This window comes from Anopheles merus, chromosome X (assembly GCF_017562075.2).
Source record: "Anopheles merus strain MAF chromosome X, AmerM5.1, whole genome shotgun sequence".
Classification (NCBI taxonomy): Eukaryota; Metazoa; Arthropoda; class Insecta; order Diptera; family Culicidae; genus Anopheles; species Anopheles merus.
Window position 1 is genome coordinate 11,921,946 of NC_054081.1, and position 15,456 is coordinate 11,937,401.

At 46.6% G+C, this 15,456-nt stretch overlaps 4 protein-coding genes across 4 annotated transcripts; 2 read left to right on the top strand and 2 right to left on the bottom strand.

The window, feature by feature from the left end:
- Window positions 1–300: 300 nt before the first annotated feature.
- On the top strand, window positions 301–2,269 carry LOC121593645 (aminoacylase-1A-like). The gene is made up of 4 exons (XM_041916213.1): window positions 301–629; window positions 869–1,357; window positions 1,430–1,617; window positions 1,735–2,269. The coding sequence occupies exons 1-4, from the start codon at window positions 512–514 to the stop codon at window positions 2,167–2,169; spliced, it is 1,230 nt and encodes a 409-aa protein (XP_041772147.1). The 5' UTR covers window positions 301–511; the 3' UTR covers window positions 2,170–2,269.
- LOC121593652 lies at window positions 2,250–3,032 on the bottom strand. Its single transcript, XM_041916221.1, has 2 exons — window positions 2,706–3,032; window positions 2,250–2,640 (listed from the first exon to the last, which is right to left on the bottom strand). Exons 1-2 carry the CDS (start codon window positions 2,898–2,900, stop codon window positions 2,287–2,289), a joined length of 549 nt encoding a protein of 182 aa, XP_041772155.1. The 5' UTR covers window positions 2,901–3,032; the 3' UTR covers window positions 2,250–2,286.
- A 3,512-nt stretch (window positions 3,033–6,544) lies between these two features.
- LOC121599737 (tRNA:m(4)X modification enzyme TRM13 homolog) lies at window positions 6,545–8,485 on the top strand. The gene has a single exon (XM_041927789.1). It carries the CDS (start codon window positions 6,643–6,645, stop codon window positions 7,939–7,941), a length of 1,299 nt encoding a protein of 432 aa, XP_041783723.1. The 5' UTR covers window positions 6,545–6,642; the 3' UTR covers window positions 7,942–8,485.
- On the bottom strand, window positions 8,457–12,409 carry LOC121599747 (max-like protein X). The gene is made up of 3 exons (XM_041927800.1): window positions 11,985–12,409; window positions 11,530–11,903; window positions 8,457–11,387 (listed from the first exon to the last, which is right to left on the bottom strand). The coding sequence occupies exons 2-3, from the start codon at window positions 11,537–11,539 to the stop codon at window positions 10,663–10,665; spliced, it is 735 nt and encodes a 244-aa protein (XP_041783734.1). The 5' UTR covers window positions 11,540–11,903; window positions 11,985–12,409; the 3' UTR covers window positions 8,457–10,662.
- Between the last annotated feature and the right edge of the window lie 3,047 nt (window positions 12,410–15,456).

The window sequence follows — 15,456 nt, forward strand, 5'->3', positions numbered from 1 at the left end:
GCTGGATAGATGAGAGAGTCCCAGAGGAAGGGATAGCGAGCGGGTAGCCAGCCACCAACGCAACAACAGATAAACAACAACGCTCCCGAGATAACGCGCGATACGATTGCAAGGCGAGAGAGTGAGTGAGAGCAGCGCTGAGGACTTGTTTGAGAATGCAAAGCGCGCACTGTTGTGTATGGTGTGTGCTGGCGGGAGCGCTTAGCTCTAAAAACGAGATAACGAGACTCGATCGCGGACGCACACGGGGGATAGAGGGATTGTGTCGCCTCACGCTGCGTCCAATAAAACGTGTTTGCACCGACCAGATCCAGACCATTGGCAGTTTTCCTCTCGGTGCCGATAGTGTAGCGGAGCGCTCAATCACCGCAGCTCAGCTGGTTTTGGGTGACAGTGCTGTGTTTGTTGTGTTTCTATTAATAATTACACCCTGGTCTGGTAGCTGATCGGCCGTAAAGGAGAGCAGTGAACAGCTTCAACATATCAAACGCGATCAATCAACCTCTTCGCCATGTGTGAGGCCGGCTCCGACTGCAGCAAGAAGTATCAGGAGTGGGAGTCGAACGAGGAGATTCAGCTGTTTCGCGAATATCTGCGCATTCCAACGGTGCATCCGAATGTGAACTACGGTATGGGGACCGCATGGTGGAAAGAGAGGGGTGGGCGGTGGCACTTCAAAGACCGTCCGATTGACACAAATCCCACAGCAAGCTAAATTGAACCTAATTCGCTTAATCTAAAACAATTCCGAGCGGATGTGAGCGTCTCTGGAGTGCCGTCCGCGCTCTCCCCTTCGTTCCGTAGCAATTGGGTTGTGAAAAAAAAAACTATTAATCCCCGGTGCAACCCCACCGCTCTTTCACTGCAGATGAGTGCGTTGAATTTCTGAAGCGCCAGGCGGCGTCGCTCGACCTGCCGGTGCGCGTGATCGAGGTGAACCCGCGCAAACCGATCGTGATCATCACGTGGGAGGGTACGGCACCGGAGCAGAAGTCGATCATACTGAACTCGCACATGGACGTGGTGCCGGTGTACCCGGAGCGCTGGACCCACCCACCGTTCGGGGCGGAGATGGATCACGAGGGGCGCATCTATGCCCGGGGCGCCCAGGACATGAAGTGCGTCGGCATGCAGTTCCTGGCCGCGATCCGGGCGATGCGCCGGGACGGCGTGCGGCTGAAGCGCACCATCCACGCCACGTTCGTGCCGGACGAGGAGATCGGCGGCAAGCTCGGCATGATGGAGTGGGTGCACAAGGAATCGTTCCGGGAGCTGAACGCGGGCTTCTCGATCGACGAGGGCATCGCCGGGGAGGGCGAAACCTACCCGCTGTTCTACGGCGAGCGCAGCGTGTGGCGTAAGCAGAGTGGCGCGCGCCGTTTGGGGTCAAATGGGCAGTTTTTAATAGGGGTTTCTTGTTTCGCTTCAGATGTGTATTTCAACATATCCGGCACGCCGGGCCACGGGTCGCTGCTGCTCAAGGGTACGGCGGGCCAGAAGGCGCACTACATCATCGACAAGCTGATGCGGTTCCGCGAGAACGAGGTGAAGCGGTTGGAAAACAATCCGGACTTTACGATCGGCGATGTGACCACGGTCAACATCACGCTCATGAAGGTGGGTTTGGCAAGGCAGCGCCTGTTTTGGTGGGGGGGGGGGGGGGCTTTAGCCGCGAGTCTTACACTGACCGCACACCGTTCTGGTGCGTCTCGTTTTTGTTTCCATCCCAAATAGGGCGGTGTGCAGGAAAATGTGGTCCCGCCGGAGCTGTCGGTTTGCTTCGACATTCGGCTGGCGGTCGACGTCAACCATCTGGAGTTTGAGAACCAGCTGCTGGACTGGTGCCGGGAGGCGGGCGGCGGCATCGAGCTCGAGTACGACCAGAAGTGCCCGTACGTGAAGCCGACCAAGCTGGACGGCTCCAACATCTACTGGGTCGCGTTCAAGGACGCGCTGGACGAGCTCGGGCTGCAGGTGAAGCCGCAGATCTTCCCCGGCGGCACCGACAGCCGGTACATCCGCGGCATCGGCATCCCCGCGATCGGCTTCTCGCCGATGAACCACACGCCCGTGCTGCTGCACGATCACGATGAGTTTCTCAGAGCGGACACGTACCTCGAGGGCATCCGCATCTATCGCAAGATCATCGCGAACGTAGCGAACGCGTAGCGCGTTCCACTTCCTGTCCGTTTGTTTTTGCCGTTTGCCTTCACCCACAGCATTTACAGTAACGAATAAACGAATCTTCGAACGGGAGGGGAGCAGCGAAGCCAGCGAAGCCAGCATTTATTTCAGCAGCTCGTCAATGTACGCACCGGTCATTAGATCCGCATCCGAAAGCTCGAACAAGCGCTTCATTTCGTCCACTATCGCCTGGCCCTGGGCGAGCGTTTGCTCCGGCTCCAGCACGACCTCGAACTCCATGAAGTGGCCCAACGATTCCACCACGTCCAGATGGATGCGCGTTTGGCCGTGCAGGAAGAGCAGGCGCCGCTTGTTTAGCCGCCCCCGCACGCCGACCGTTTCGGCGAGGATCTGCTCCAGCAGGGCCGGCTCGGCGACGTCCATCTTGGAGTAGAGCGACAGCTTCGGGCCGGCCACGTCCGACCGGTCGTAGCTGATGAGCTCGGACGGTTTGTCCTGCGTTGTTGGGAGGAGTGAGTTTTCGTTAGTTTGCTTCGGTGGCTCGTTTTGCTTGTGCTTACCTCCAGGTAGCGCAGCTTCAGCCGGCCGGTAGTGGCGTGGAAAAAGACATCCCTCTGCGTGATCACCGTGCCGTCCGTGCCGGTCAGCTGCTTCGCGATCGCGACACGACGCTCGTAGCCCTCCTCGCCGCCCAGCCTTGCCTTCAGCTCCACGTTACGATGCTTGTCCGGGTTGCCCTTGTCGGCTGGGGCCATTTTAAGCGTGCTGTGTGTGATCTTGTTTGGAATGTACGAAATACAAAAAAGAAAATATGCTCACGGTTTAGCGTCTCACGCGATTAGGGCGCGAAAAGCGGGGCCTGCCGGCTTTTTATTTATACGTTTGTCAGTTTTGTTCGCGTTTGTTTTGAAAGGCCGATCGGATCGGAGTGGTGGGGATCTCGGAATCGGAACTACGGCGTTCGGGTAGATTTCAATGCTGGAATCGATTTCGATTCCGGATTTGGCTCCGCCTTTGAAATCAGCATTAGCTCCAGAAATGGACCCACACTCGGTTTCGGAATTCCCTATGAGATCGTTTACAAGTTCATTTGAAACCTTTGCGGCTAATACAGAGGTCGAAGCATCCAGTACATTGGGTGGTTGGCGAATTGCTAAGATAGGCTTGTTACATGAGGGGGAATACCCCAAATAGCCACTTTTGCTTAAGCAGCTAATTTTAGCATGCTAAAGATCGCAGCTTGAATTCCTCTTTTGCAGAAGATAAACAGCATCAAATTTCCAGGTGTAGGATTCATGATGGAACTTGAAGGCTTGTTAAGAAAGGGTAATGAACTTGGTGGAACTTTCCCAAATAGCCAGCTCGTACTTTATAGCTGATTTAGGGCTGATTAACGAAAAATCGTTCCGATGTCGTACTTTGGGGCTGATTAAGAGATGAAGCGGTACTTTGCCGAACTATGGAGCTTTTTAACAGGCACATGGTACTCTTTGGAACTTTGCGGCTGATTAGCACTATGTGTAGGGTTCATGATGGATCTTGAAGGCTTGTTAAGAAAGGGTAATGAACTTGGTGGAACTTTATAGCTTTTTAATGCATGACATCGGTACGAGATGGCTCTTGTCAAAGTGTCAAAGACTGACGCCGGCAATAATCTCATTGCTGCTGCACAAGAATGAATATTGAGTGAAGTGATTGTGAATTATCAGTAAATTGTGTAAAATTTTGTGTAATTCATCAATACAAAAGATTTAAAAATATACATATGTGTTTAAACGAAACAAATCTTGTTGTTTTTTTCATCGACGACGCTTGCTTGTAAATAAAATACAAAGAAAAATAATCCCTGGCATCGTGGCATAAGGAAGCTGCTTAGGCGCTGTTTGAAAGACCCACATAGAACTTTGATGCTGTTTATCTACTGCAAAAGGCGAATTAGAGCAGCGATCTTTAGCGTGACAAAATGAGCTGCTTAAGCAATTCTGGCTATTTGGGTTGGGTGGTTGGCGAATTGCTAAGATAGGCTTGTTACATGAGGGGGAATACCCCAATTAGCCACTTTTGCTTAAGCAGCTAATTTTGGCATGCTAAAGATCGCAGCTTGAATTCCTCTTTTGCAGAAGATAAACAGCATCAAAGTTCCAGGTGAGTCTTTCAAAAAACGCTTAAGCAGCTTCCTTATGCCACGGTACCGGGGATCATTATTTTTAAGACAAGCACGCCGTACTCTCTGGAAACTTGCAGCTGTTTAGCCTGATGTTTATGGTTCGCGATGGAAGGCTTGTTAAGAAGGTGTGCTGAACATGGTGGAACTTTATAGTTTTTTAATAAATGACATCGGCACGAGGTGGTCCAAATAGCCAGCTCGTACTTTATAGCTGATTTGGGGCTGTTTAACAAAAATCTTTCCGATGTCGTACTTTGTGGCTGATTAAGAGATAGACGGTACTTTGCGGAACTATGAAGCTTTTTAACAGGCACATGGTACTTTTTGGAACTTTGCGGCTGATTCCCAAGCGCCACAGATTAAGCTTAAACGACTGGAAAATTGAATATCCATAGAAAAAAAAAATGAAAGCTCCACAGCTTCATTGGTTTGATCAATAGATGGCGTATTACAACTCATCATTATATTGCTATCCTTTTCTTGCAATGTGTTTCGACAAGTTGCATTTTATTATGACCTATATAGCCTTCTAACTTTCTGAGCAAAATCTATATAAATGGTCGTGTGGTTAGATACGTGGGTATCAACACCAATGACCATTGCTCAAATCTCACTTGCTTCAGTGCTGGTGGTTTCCGTTGGAGTTTAGTATTTAAACAATCGTATCGCCGTTCTAGTTCTAGCGATGCATAACTTCAATGCGAAACCATACAACAGTACAGAGGAAATGAGAAAGCTCTCCTCCAAGCGATGAAGCTCAACTGGTTGGGGTATCCCACCAACAGATAGCGCCACCAGCTTTTTTGCTATTTTTAGAATGCATGAGTCGTTTGGCGTCTGCTAAACGAAGTCTTTCTATATTCCGTTTAGGTAGAGAACTTGAGTCGTTTAGAAGCCGTTTAGTGGTCGTTTAGTGGATTTGTGGCACTTGGGTTAGCACTATGAGTAGGGTTCATGGTGGAACTTGAAGGCTTGTTAAGAACCCAAGTGCCACAAATCCACTAAACGACCACTAAACGGCTTCTAAACGACTCAAGTTCTCTACCTAAACGGAATATAGAAAGACTTCGTTTAGCAGACGCCAAACGACTCATGCATTCTAAAAATAGCAAAAAAGCTGGTGGCGCTATCTGTTGGTGGGATACCCCAACCAGTTGAGCTTCATCGCTTGGAGGAGAGCTTTCTCATTTCCTCTGTACTGTTGTATGGTTTCGCATTGAAGTTATGCATCGCTAGAACTAGAACGGCGATACGATTGTTTAAATACTAAACTCCAACGGAAACAACCAGCACTGAAGCAAGTGAGATTTGAGCAATGGTCATTGGTGTTGATACCCACGTATCTAACCACACGACCATTTATATAGATTTTTGCTCAGTAAGTTAGAAGGCTATATAGGTCATAATAAAATGCAACTTGTCGAAACACATTGCAAGAAAAGGATAGCAATATAATGATGAGTTGTAATACGCCATCTATTGATCAAACCAATGAAGCTGTGGAGCTTTCATTTTTTTTCTATGGATATTCAATTTTCCAGTCGTTTAAGCTTAATCTGTGGCGCTTGGGAAAGCGTACCGAACTTGGTGGAACTTTATAGCTTTTAAATGCATGACATCGGTATGAGATGGCTCTTGTCAAAGTGTCAAAGACTGACGCCGGCAATAATCTCATTGCTGCTGCACAAGTTAGATTCGTTAATTGAAGGATGAATATTGAGTGAAGTGATTGTGAATTATCAGTAAATTGTGTAAAATTTTGTGTAATTCATCAATACAAAAGATTTAAAAATATACATATGTCTTTAAACGAAACAAATCTTGTTGTTTATTTCATCGATGACGCTTGCTTGAAAATAAAACACAAAGAAAAATAATCTCTGGCATCGTGGCATAAGGAAGCTGCTTAGGCGCTGTTTGAAAGACCCAAATAGAACTTTGATGCTGTTTATCTACTGCAAAAGGCGAATTAGAGCAACGATCTTTAGCATGCCAAAATGAGCTGCTTAAGCAATTTTGGCTATTTGGGTCATGTTAATGAGCCGTTCGAGTTGACGACTGCACCACGGGACCGCCCCAACATCCTCGCTAACAAATTTATATTCGTGAAGGTTTCACACCCCATTCCAATTTCGTTGTCGGTTCCGATTCCAAAGCCAATTCCAGGAACTGGTTCCGGACCTACTATCTGGAATAGATTCCGACCAAAAGCTCCCTTTTCCCATCACTAGTCGGATCAGTGCAGATCAGAAACGTCATAACATTGCCAACCAAAACACACGTTCCCGTGCCGCCGTGTTCCTAGTGATCTGTGTGTCCAGCTCGATGCCATGGGTGACGCCGGGCCGGAGTCGGACCCGACGGCCAGCAAGCGCCCGAAACTCCAATCAACCACCAACCAGCCCCAATCAGCCGTGCGGTGTAAATATTTCGTCCAGCGCAAGAAGCGCTACTGCAAGATGACGGTCGGCACCGGGAAGGAGTACTGCGGGGAGCACGAGCCGACCGCCGCCGAGCCGGTGGCCGCCTCCGGTGCCGACCGCCTACCCTGCCCGCTCGATCCGAAGCACTCGGTGTCGGCGGCCAAGCTGGAGAAGCATCTGAAAATATGCAACGCCCGTCCGCCGGCCGAGCAGAAGCCGTACCTGGTGCCGGGCATTAACTGCACCTCCTCGGACGACGAGCAGCCGGAGGCAGCGGGTAGGGAGGAGAAGGTGACGAAGCTGGCCGACATACCGCCGGCCGAGCTGCTCGAGCTGATCGGCAAGGTGAGTGCGCTGTACGAGTCGGCCGGGCCGCTGATCAAGGAGCAGTCGCCGCGCCACAGCATCCTGGCGGACGAGCTGACGGTGGAGGGGTACGGGCCGCAAACGCTCAAGCATCTGGTGCAGTCGTCCGCCCTGCTCGGGCTGGCCGAGCAGTGCGACTTTCTGCGGCCCGACACCACGTTCGTGGAGTTCGGCGCGGGCAAGGGCCAGGTCGCGTACTGGCTGGCGCGGATCGTGGAAACGGCCCCGCTCGCCCGGTCCGCCGTCCTGCTGGTCGACCGGGCGTCGCACCGGCACAAGAAGGACAACAAGATCGAGACGCGCGAGATCGTGCAGCGGGTGCGGGCCGACATTGCCGATCTGGAGCTGCACCGGGTCGAGCTGATCGAGGCCGGGGCGGGTCGGTCCGGCGTCGTCGGCATCGGGAAGCATCTGTGCGGTGCGGCTACCGATCTGGCGCTGCGCTGCCTGGTGCGCAGCGGCACGAGCGGGTCGTCGGTGCGAGGCTGTCTGTTTGCGCTCTGCTGTCATCATCGGTGCGATTGGCGCACGTTCGCCGGGAAGCGGTTCCTGCTGGAGAGCGGCATTACGCGGGCAGAGTTCGAGAGCATCGTGCGAATGGTGAGCTGGGCCGTTTGCGGCACGGGACGTAGCCGGGAGCGGCAGCAAGAGGACGACAGGCCGGACCGGTGCGGGTTGACGCGACCGGAGCGGGAAGCGATCGGGCGGCGGTGCAAACGGCTACTCGACATTGCCCGGCTGCGGTACATGGAGCGGCACGGGTACGAGGCGTCGCTCAAGTACTACGTGACGAGCGACGTGACGCTGGAGAATGTGTGTCTGGTGTGCGTGAAAAAATAAAACAGTACTGCTGACCCTTAAAAAACGGTTACGGTTACATTTGAATTGTTACTGTTGGTCATGCTGACTATCCTTGGGGAGGCTTCACTAGTCAGGATAGTGGCCGGTTAAAGAATTCAATATTTCTGCTAGCGCCATACAACAGGAATCCCCCAGATAAAGTCGTCTGTGGTCTTATTTGCCAGATTCAGTGTCGCTGGGAACGTTTTACTGTTTAAATTAAAGAACTCATTTTAACGACTGTTGCCTACGCAGAACGATGGAGTTGCCGGAACATGTATGGCCACGATACTTAAACATGTCTCTTAGCTAAGATCACTTGAGAGCCTTTCATAACTTAAACTATCAAAGGAGAAATTGTGTGTGACCGTAATAGATTTCTCGATTACTCTTAGAAATAAGAAAATAATTTTGAAGTCTGCTGTGGAACATCAAAAGAAATGGACATTACACGGATCGCAGTAGTCATCAAATTCAACCAACTCTCGGAAATCCAACAACAATCAATTCCAATCTAATTTAAAGGGTGTCTCTCTTTTTTCATATTGGATACCAGTTACCACAAAGATAATGGAAAACGAAGAGGAAATGGTAACTCATTGCAACCATACAGAGTATATAAGCTGCTCTATAGCACATCACATACTCACTGCTAAGTTGACCTCCAAATAAATAACTTTTTACTAGAACCTGTGTGTAGTAGTCCGAAGTAGTCGCACATATCAGGAAACATATCATTTATAGCAAAAAAATCCTCAAAATAACCAACACATCGTTATCGATCCATTTCCCGCCAGGGTTCTACCCGGCAATATTTCAAACCCGACGTCGAAAAGAATCGATTGTAAGAATAGAATATGTCTGATAGACATCAAAGAGGACCTCGCGTGATGATCAATCTTAAAAAAAAAACACGTGACAGAACGTTCAAACATCTGCCTTACAGCCTAAATGAACGAACGTGAATTCTGAATGGAATGGAAAGGGTATAACAGAGGCAGCTTTAGTTAGTATCAGTCGTGACCTATCAGGATATAGGCTCTTGACGTCTCTAATGTCGTTTGTCGCGGATATTAACGGATTCATTAAAAATAATTCAAATCTTGAAGAACTCTGGACCTCTGAACCCAATATGAAAGTACGAGTGCAACGCGTGTTGGGGCGAACATTTCACATTGGAGATTTCGTCTGGAGTTATTCCTGGAATAGTTGGAGAAACTAAGTATAAATCGGTCTTGATCGGACTTTTGGCAAACTTGCTGAAACGAGTCGTTGAAGGAGTTTTGTGCACACTGCATGTTGAAAAGATCGTTTATAAGAATTTGATATTCTCGCACCAATTCTTGAAAAGCGGCGAACGAAATCCTATGGTGCCAAAGCCTCGCAAAACTATGCACACCACAGCCAATTCTTGACCAGATCAATTGAAAGGTATTGAAAATGTGAAAAATACAAATATTGAAAACAGACCGAACAGTTCAGTCGAGATTATAAGTACACCCTATGTATCTTATAGGATACGAATTGAAAGGGTATCAAAGAGGCAGCTAGCTTCAGTTAGTGTTAGTGTTTCATGAATCTTTCGTTGAGATTCATTCATGTGAATCTTCAGCATTTCATCTTTCGAGTCTCGAATCGAATTTCTAAACATTCATGAATCTGCAAAAAAAATCTGTATAGATTCATGAATCTCCAAAGGATTCTCTATAAGATTCAGGAATCCATTAAGATTCACAAATCTTCAGAGATTCATCAACCTGTAGACTTGGTATGTTTTATAAAAATGTTGAATTTGAACATTCTCATATTTGTTAACTCGCCCGACTTAACAACATGCACGTCGTTGGTTCAAGCCTCACATGGACCGTCTCCTTGTAGAAAAACAAACTATCGGGGTGCGTGGTACTTGCTAAGAAGTCTCGAGAGCCTGTGGCTGGCTGGCATGACCACGTAGGTTGTTACGCCATGACCACGTAGGTTGTAGGTTATAAGAAACTCAAGCTCTGTAGCTGAATCTTTGGAGTCTTATGAATCTCTTGAGATTCATGAATACTTAGAGATTCGTGAATCTTTGGAGATTCATGATTTTTTCGTTTTTGGAAATTCATGTATACTTGTGATTCATGAATCCATAGAGATTCGTGAATCTTTCGAGATCCATGAATCTTTGAGATCCATAAATGTTTGCGATTCATAAATCTTTACGATTCTTGAATCTTTCGAGATTCGAGATTCATGATCTTCACATGATCCCAATGCAATCGAAATTCAGATCCATTGAATCATTTCAAAGATTCATTCAGATTCATGAATCTGAATCTGATTGACCCAACACTACTATTTAGCCCAAATCCAACGCACTAAACTTATTAAGAACGAGTATCGCACAAAATTGAAACGCTTGCAATTGAGCTTACAATACCAAATCCTGCATCCTTTGCGATTTACGTTTGTATATGTATATATATATATATATTAACCAATCTATTTTTCCCATTGAATAATCGGCAGCTAAGACCCTCCCACGTATAACAAACATGCTCGTACGCTTTTTGTTTGTGATGTATAGATATATCCGCCCAGACACGTCCAATACTGTTCCTGAGCATTGAGTAACAACATAAAAAAAGGATATAGGGAGAAAAAACATTTACAACAGCAAACAGTGCATAATAACGAATGTGCGATGACTCGCTCGTTCTCTCTCTCTCTCTCTCTCTCTTAGTTCATCTCCCGGTTGCCCAGGTCGGGCGCCCCACTGTCCGCGGTACAGTTCGCGGTGATGTGGGCCAGCATCCGGTTGACGACGTCCCGCAGCAGGTGCGGCTTGCAGTGCTCCTCCAGCCACGGTATCACGCCGGACGTCAGCTCGGCAAAGTCGCTCATCGGCAGCTGCTCGAACGTGACGAACATCTCGTCCATGATCGCCTTGAACACCTGAAACTTCACATCGTCGCTCAGCCGGGCCTCGGTCCGGCCCGGCGACGTCTGCTGGTGCTGCAGCATGTGCTCGTAGTTCTTCTTGATGATGCGCAGCGCCATCACCTCCTTCTGCAGCGAGGCCCGCTCCTCCTCGAGCTTCTTCTTGTTCTGCTGCAGGTAGCCGATGTAGTCGATCGACTTCTGCAGCACGGACGCCTTGCTCAGCTTGTAGCCGGACGCGTCGGTCTGCTGGCAGGTCGGCACCAGCTCCTGCAGCGAGTCGTACCCCTTCTTGATCGCGTCGCGCCGCTTCTGCTCCGCCTGCGTGTGCGCCTCCCGCCGGCGCTCCTTGTAGCTCATCGTGCTGCTCTTGTTGTCGCCCGAGTCTTCCTCATCCTCCGAGTTGTGGGCGGAGGAGGTCGGCGTGTGGATGCTGCCCGCGCTCGAGCACCGCGAGTACATGTTGCGATCCTTCTCCGGCGGGCTGGACGGTTCCATCTTCATGTCCATCTCGTACTTGATATCTGAGCGGGAAGCAACACGGGAAAAGCGGAGGAAAAGTAAAGCGTATGGTATGTTGTGTGTGTTTGTGTGTGTGTGTGTGTGTGTGTGTGTGTACGATAACAGCCTGCACGTGTTGTGCAGCTCTGCCCCGGACAAGCTTACTGTCGTTCATTTGGCCCGTTTCGTTTTCCTGCGTTCCTCGGTGTGTGACGTGACGGAAGGCTTTGCCGCGTTCAGGCACAGGTTTTTGCAGGTTCTTTTACCTGCTGGTGCGATAATCACGCAGCAATGAATTCACCGCCTCGATTGTTGTCAGTGTCTCAGAACGGCGACGCAATGATGGCGCCCTACAACTGATAAGACGTGTGCCACTGTGCGCACCGAGGGGGAAAGAGTGAGAAAAAAGACACTCACACACAGGGACGGTTGCCTATTTGTGGCACACAATGAAGGGCTGATAAACAGCTTCCTTTCTCTTTCTCTCTCTCTCTGTGTCTTACATGCTGCCGCAGCACTTCCGACTGATTGGTGATTCACTAAAAATAAAATAAAAATACGTATCGTGCAGAAAACGGCGCACAGTTCACGCAAATGTTTGAATTTTTATCTCATCTTACCAGAACCAGCATTCCACGTTCCTCTTCACGTGTTGATACGTGTTGTCACACGACCTATGCTCCTTGCTATGCTCCGATCCGATGTAATCACGGCACAGCTCGTGTTGTTTTAAATTGTTTTACGGTGCTCAAATTTAGCACCAGCAGGAAACGGAGGCGGAGAAAAATAAACAAGTGAAAAGTGCCTTTGTTTTGGATTCTGCACACCCCCAACCTGCCGTACGGCTGTTGACAGCTGATCGGGTCGGGATTGCACAACGTGTGTGTGTGTGTGTGTGTGGCTGTTGTGATGCGCTTATTTCGCTTGTTGCGTAAAAAAAGTTTTGTAAATGGTGCAGGAAAAAAGGGTTCGTATTTTAACAAACTGTTTTCACCGTGGTTTTGGAATAATGTTAAAATATATTCAAGAAATTAAAATTACAATTTATTCTACCCACGGTATATGCAGCAAGCCTACAGCTGCAAAAAGGCCTTTTCGGAACATTCTCAGCCACAGGGTGACCAGAACGAGCGATTTATTTGTAGTTTTACCATTTTTTTCTTATTATTCTGCTGGTTTACAAACGAGCAATTTAAAATCAGCGATATTTCACATTTGCTACCGAATGCCAGATTTTCATTCCCAAATTATTCATTATTTTCTGAAAAGAATCTTAAACGACTCCGTTTGCCGGAACGATTAAAATAGATAAAAAAGACTAGTGGCGCCATCTCTAGATGAACAGCCATCCAGTGGAGGTTTTCTCGCTTTGATAGCTTTCATCTTCACTCTGTACTGTTGCATGATCTCACATTAAAGCTATGCATCGCTGGAAAAAAACGAAAGCTCTTTAGCTACACAGGTTTGCTCAATCGATGGTGTTTTAATAACTCGTCAGTATATTGCTCTCCTTTTCGTGCAGTGTGTTTCGTATATCTTCATGTAATAATGGCCTATGTACCCTTCGAACTTACCGAGCAAAAATGGTATGAGAATGGTAGAGTAGTCAGATACGTGGGTATCAACAACAACGACCATTACTCATATCTCACTTGCTTCAGTTCTAATGGTTCACATTGGACTTTAGTATTTATACAATAGCATCACCATTTTAGTTCTAGTACGGAGGGGACCAATACCAGTACAGAGAGAAGGAGAAAGCTCTGAAAGCGAGAAAAGCTCCATTGTGTGGCTATTCCACCAACAGATGGAGCCACCAGCTTTTTTGTTGCTTTTTTAGAGTGCATCAGTCGTTGCATCACTATGTGCTAAACGAAGCCTTTTAAGATTCCTTTTAGGTTGAGAGCTTGAGCCGTTTAGAACTCGTTTAGTGGTCGATGGATAAAAAATAGTATTTATAGGGTTTCCCACTATTTATTATTTGGTTCCCATCAATTTTTGGTTGGTTCCCATTTTTTTGTGCGTTCTCACGATTTTTTGGCTGTTTCCCAGAATTTTTTGGTACAATTGTATTGATATCCAATCGGAGGATACCAATAAATTATAGCAACGAACCAAACATCTATGGGATACGATGAATAGATCGAGAGACGAGCCCAAAAAATTATGGGAATCGACCAATAAATCGTGGAAAACCCCAATCCAGTCAAACTTCAAAGTTTTCTTTTTTTTGCATGGTGCTTGAGGAGCCTCAAATATCTTGTATGATTCCTTAACGTTGTTTACTTTACTCATTATTATATTGCTATGTTTTTCTCGCTATGTGTGTTCACGAACCTTCTATCTATCTTAGCCTATATAGCATTCTACCCTACCCGCAAATTTCCGTTAAATGCCTTCTAATCGCCTTATAATCGCCGGCGAATTGAAGGCGATCAGCAGTGCATTTAGCAGTAATTAAATGCCTTTGAAATATGTCATTGAAAAATTTCGCTTTTAATTTGAAATTTGAAATTGCAACTGTCAAAAGAAAACCTTACAAGCGTCTTCGGCACTGCGCTGTTGTAGTGTTCCCAGATATGTGCGTGAGATTCGATAGCACGATTTACGTGTTATGTTCTCTTGCGTTAAGCTCTGAGCTATTTCACTTTATTAAATATGGTCTGCATTATTCGGTTGTTAAAGACCAACCCGTTGAAAGGTATTAATATATCAAACTTATTTCGATAACTCTAGTAAAAGGAGAAATGAGATACATTTTTCTCCCATCCTGATTATGAAGGGTAAACATAGTCATTATTATGTTTTTAAAAAGGTGTTTTTAAAATTTTGCTTCACATAAATTTGATTTGTTCTAATTATAGCAAGAAAATATTAATTTAAAAAGAAATAAACACAGAAAAAATATAATAAAAATTAGGATTTGAACACACGCTTTCTCGGTTCGGAACTAAACGCGTTGTCACTACTCTAGTTGGCAGTTACATTAGTGAGGGCTCAAAACCAGTATATAAACAAGCTAAGATGGCGGCAAGTTATCTGTTCTCGTTCAATCAAAAAGTTGAAAGATTTCGAAGAGATCCCGTTTCAGCCGTGAAAGTTTCGGTTGAAATCTTTATTCGCCTTCTAAGGCGACTAAGGCCTTAAATGCCTTCTGAATGCCTTCAAAGCCGTTTAATGCTGGTAGGGTAACCTCTCCAGTTGAATAATTAAAAAATACGTCTGGTCAGCTACACGACTATTAATACAATCGGAGATACGCGGTGTTCTAAATTTGACTGTTCTTTGAGCAAAATTGTACTGTCTAGAAAAATGAATTGTCAAATGCTCAAAAAAAAAAATCCGTTCTGGTCGAATCTTACACGGCAAAATAACTCATATTTTGGCTGGAAACCGTGAAATGCGACTAACGCAGAAATTCTAGATACGGTCCCCATTAAAAGTGCATTTCGGGGGCTGTAATCAAATCACTCAAAAAGATCAAACCATTAACCCTAGGAGAAATACAGTAGAACATTGATTATCCGGGGACGGAATATCCGGCGGGCGGCTTAACCGTGCGTATTTATTTGACAGTTGGCCAATCGTGGCAAACATTTTCTGCGATGGGTAGCTTAGCAAAAACATTTGTTGTGCAGCTATCTAGAGTCTAGTGATATTTTTCAGCTTCATTTTTGATTAAAAAAAAACAATTGTTAAATTCATTGTTATTGATCCAACACATATTCTATCAGTGATTAATCGATTGGTTTAAGGTGAATTCTTAGTAAAACTAGTAAATTTTATAATTGTTATAAGGATGAAACATTTCTTGGACCATTATCCGTGGAAATCGATTAACCGACATCTACCTGGTCCCGAGTTGCCCGAATAATCAACGTTCTTCGGTATTTTAAAATATGTTTACCTTTTTTCTTGTGCATTCCACCCAAATCTTGTTGCTGAAGTTGGCTTTATTGATCGACTGTTTTCTTTTGTCTGTTAATATAAAATTTGCCGACCCACCCCAAATTAGCTTTAAAACTTCCCAGTGTTTTCCAACTTCCTGCTCAAACAATGTCTCGGCTAGTTCTCGCGCGGGTGTAGCAGGTC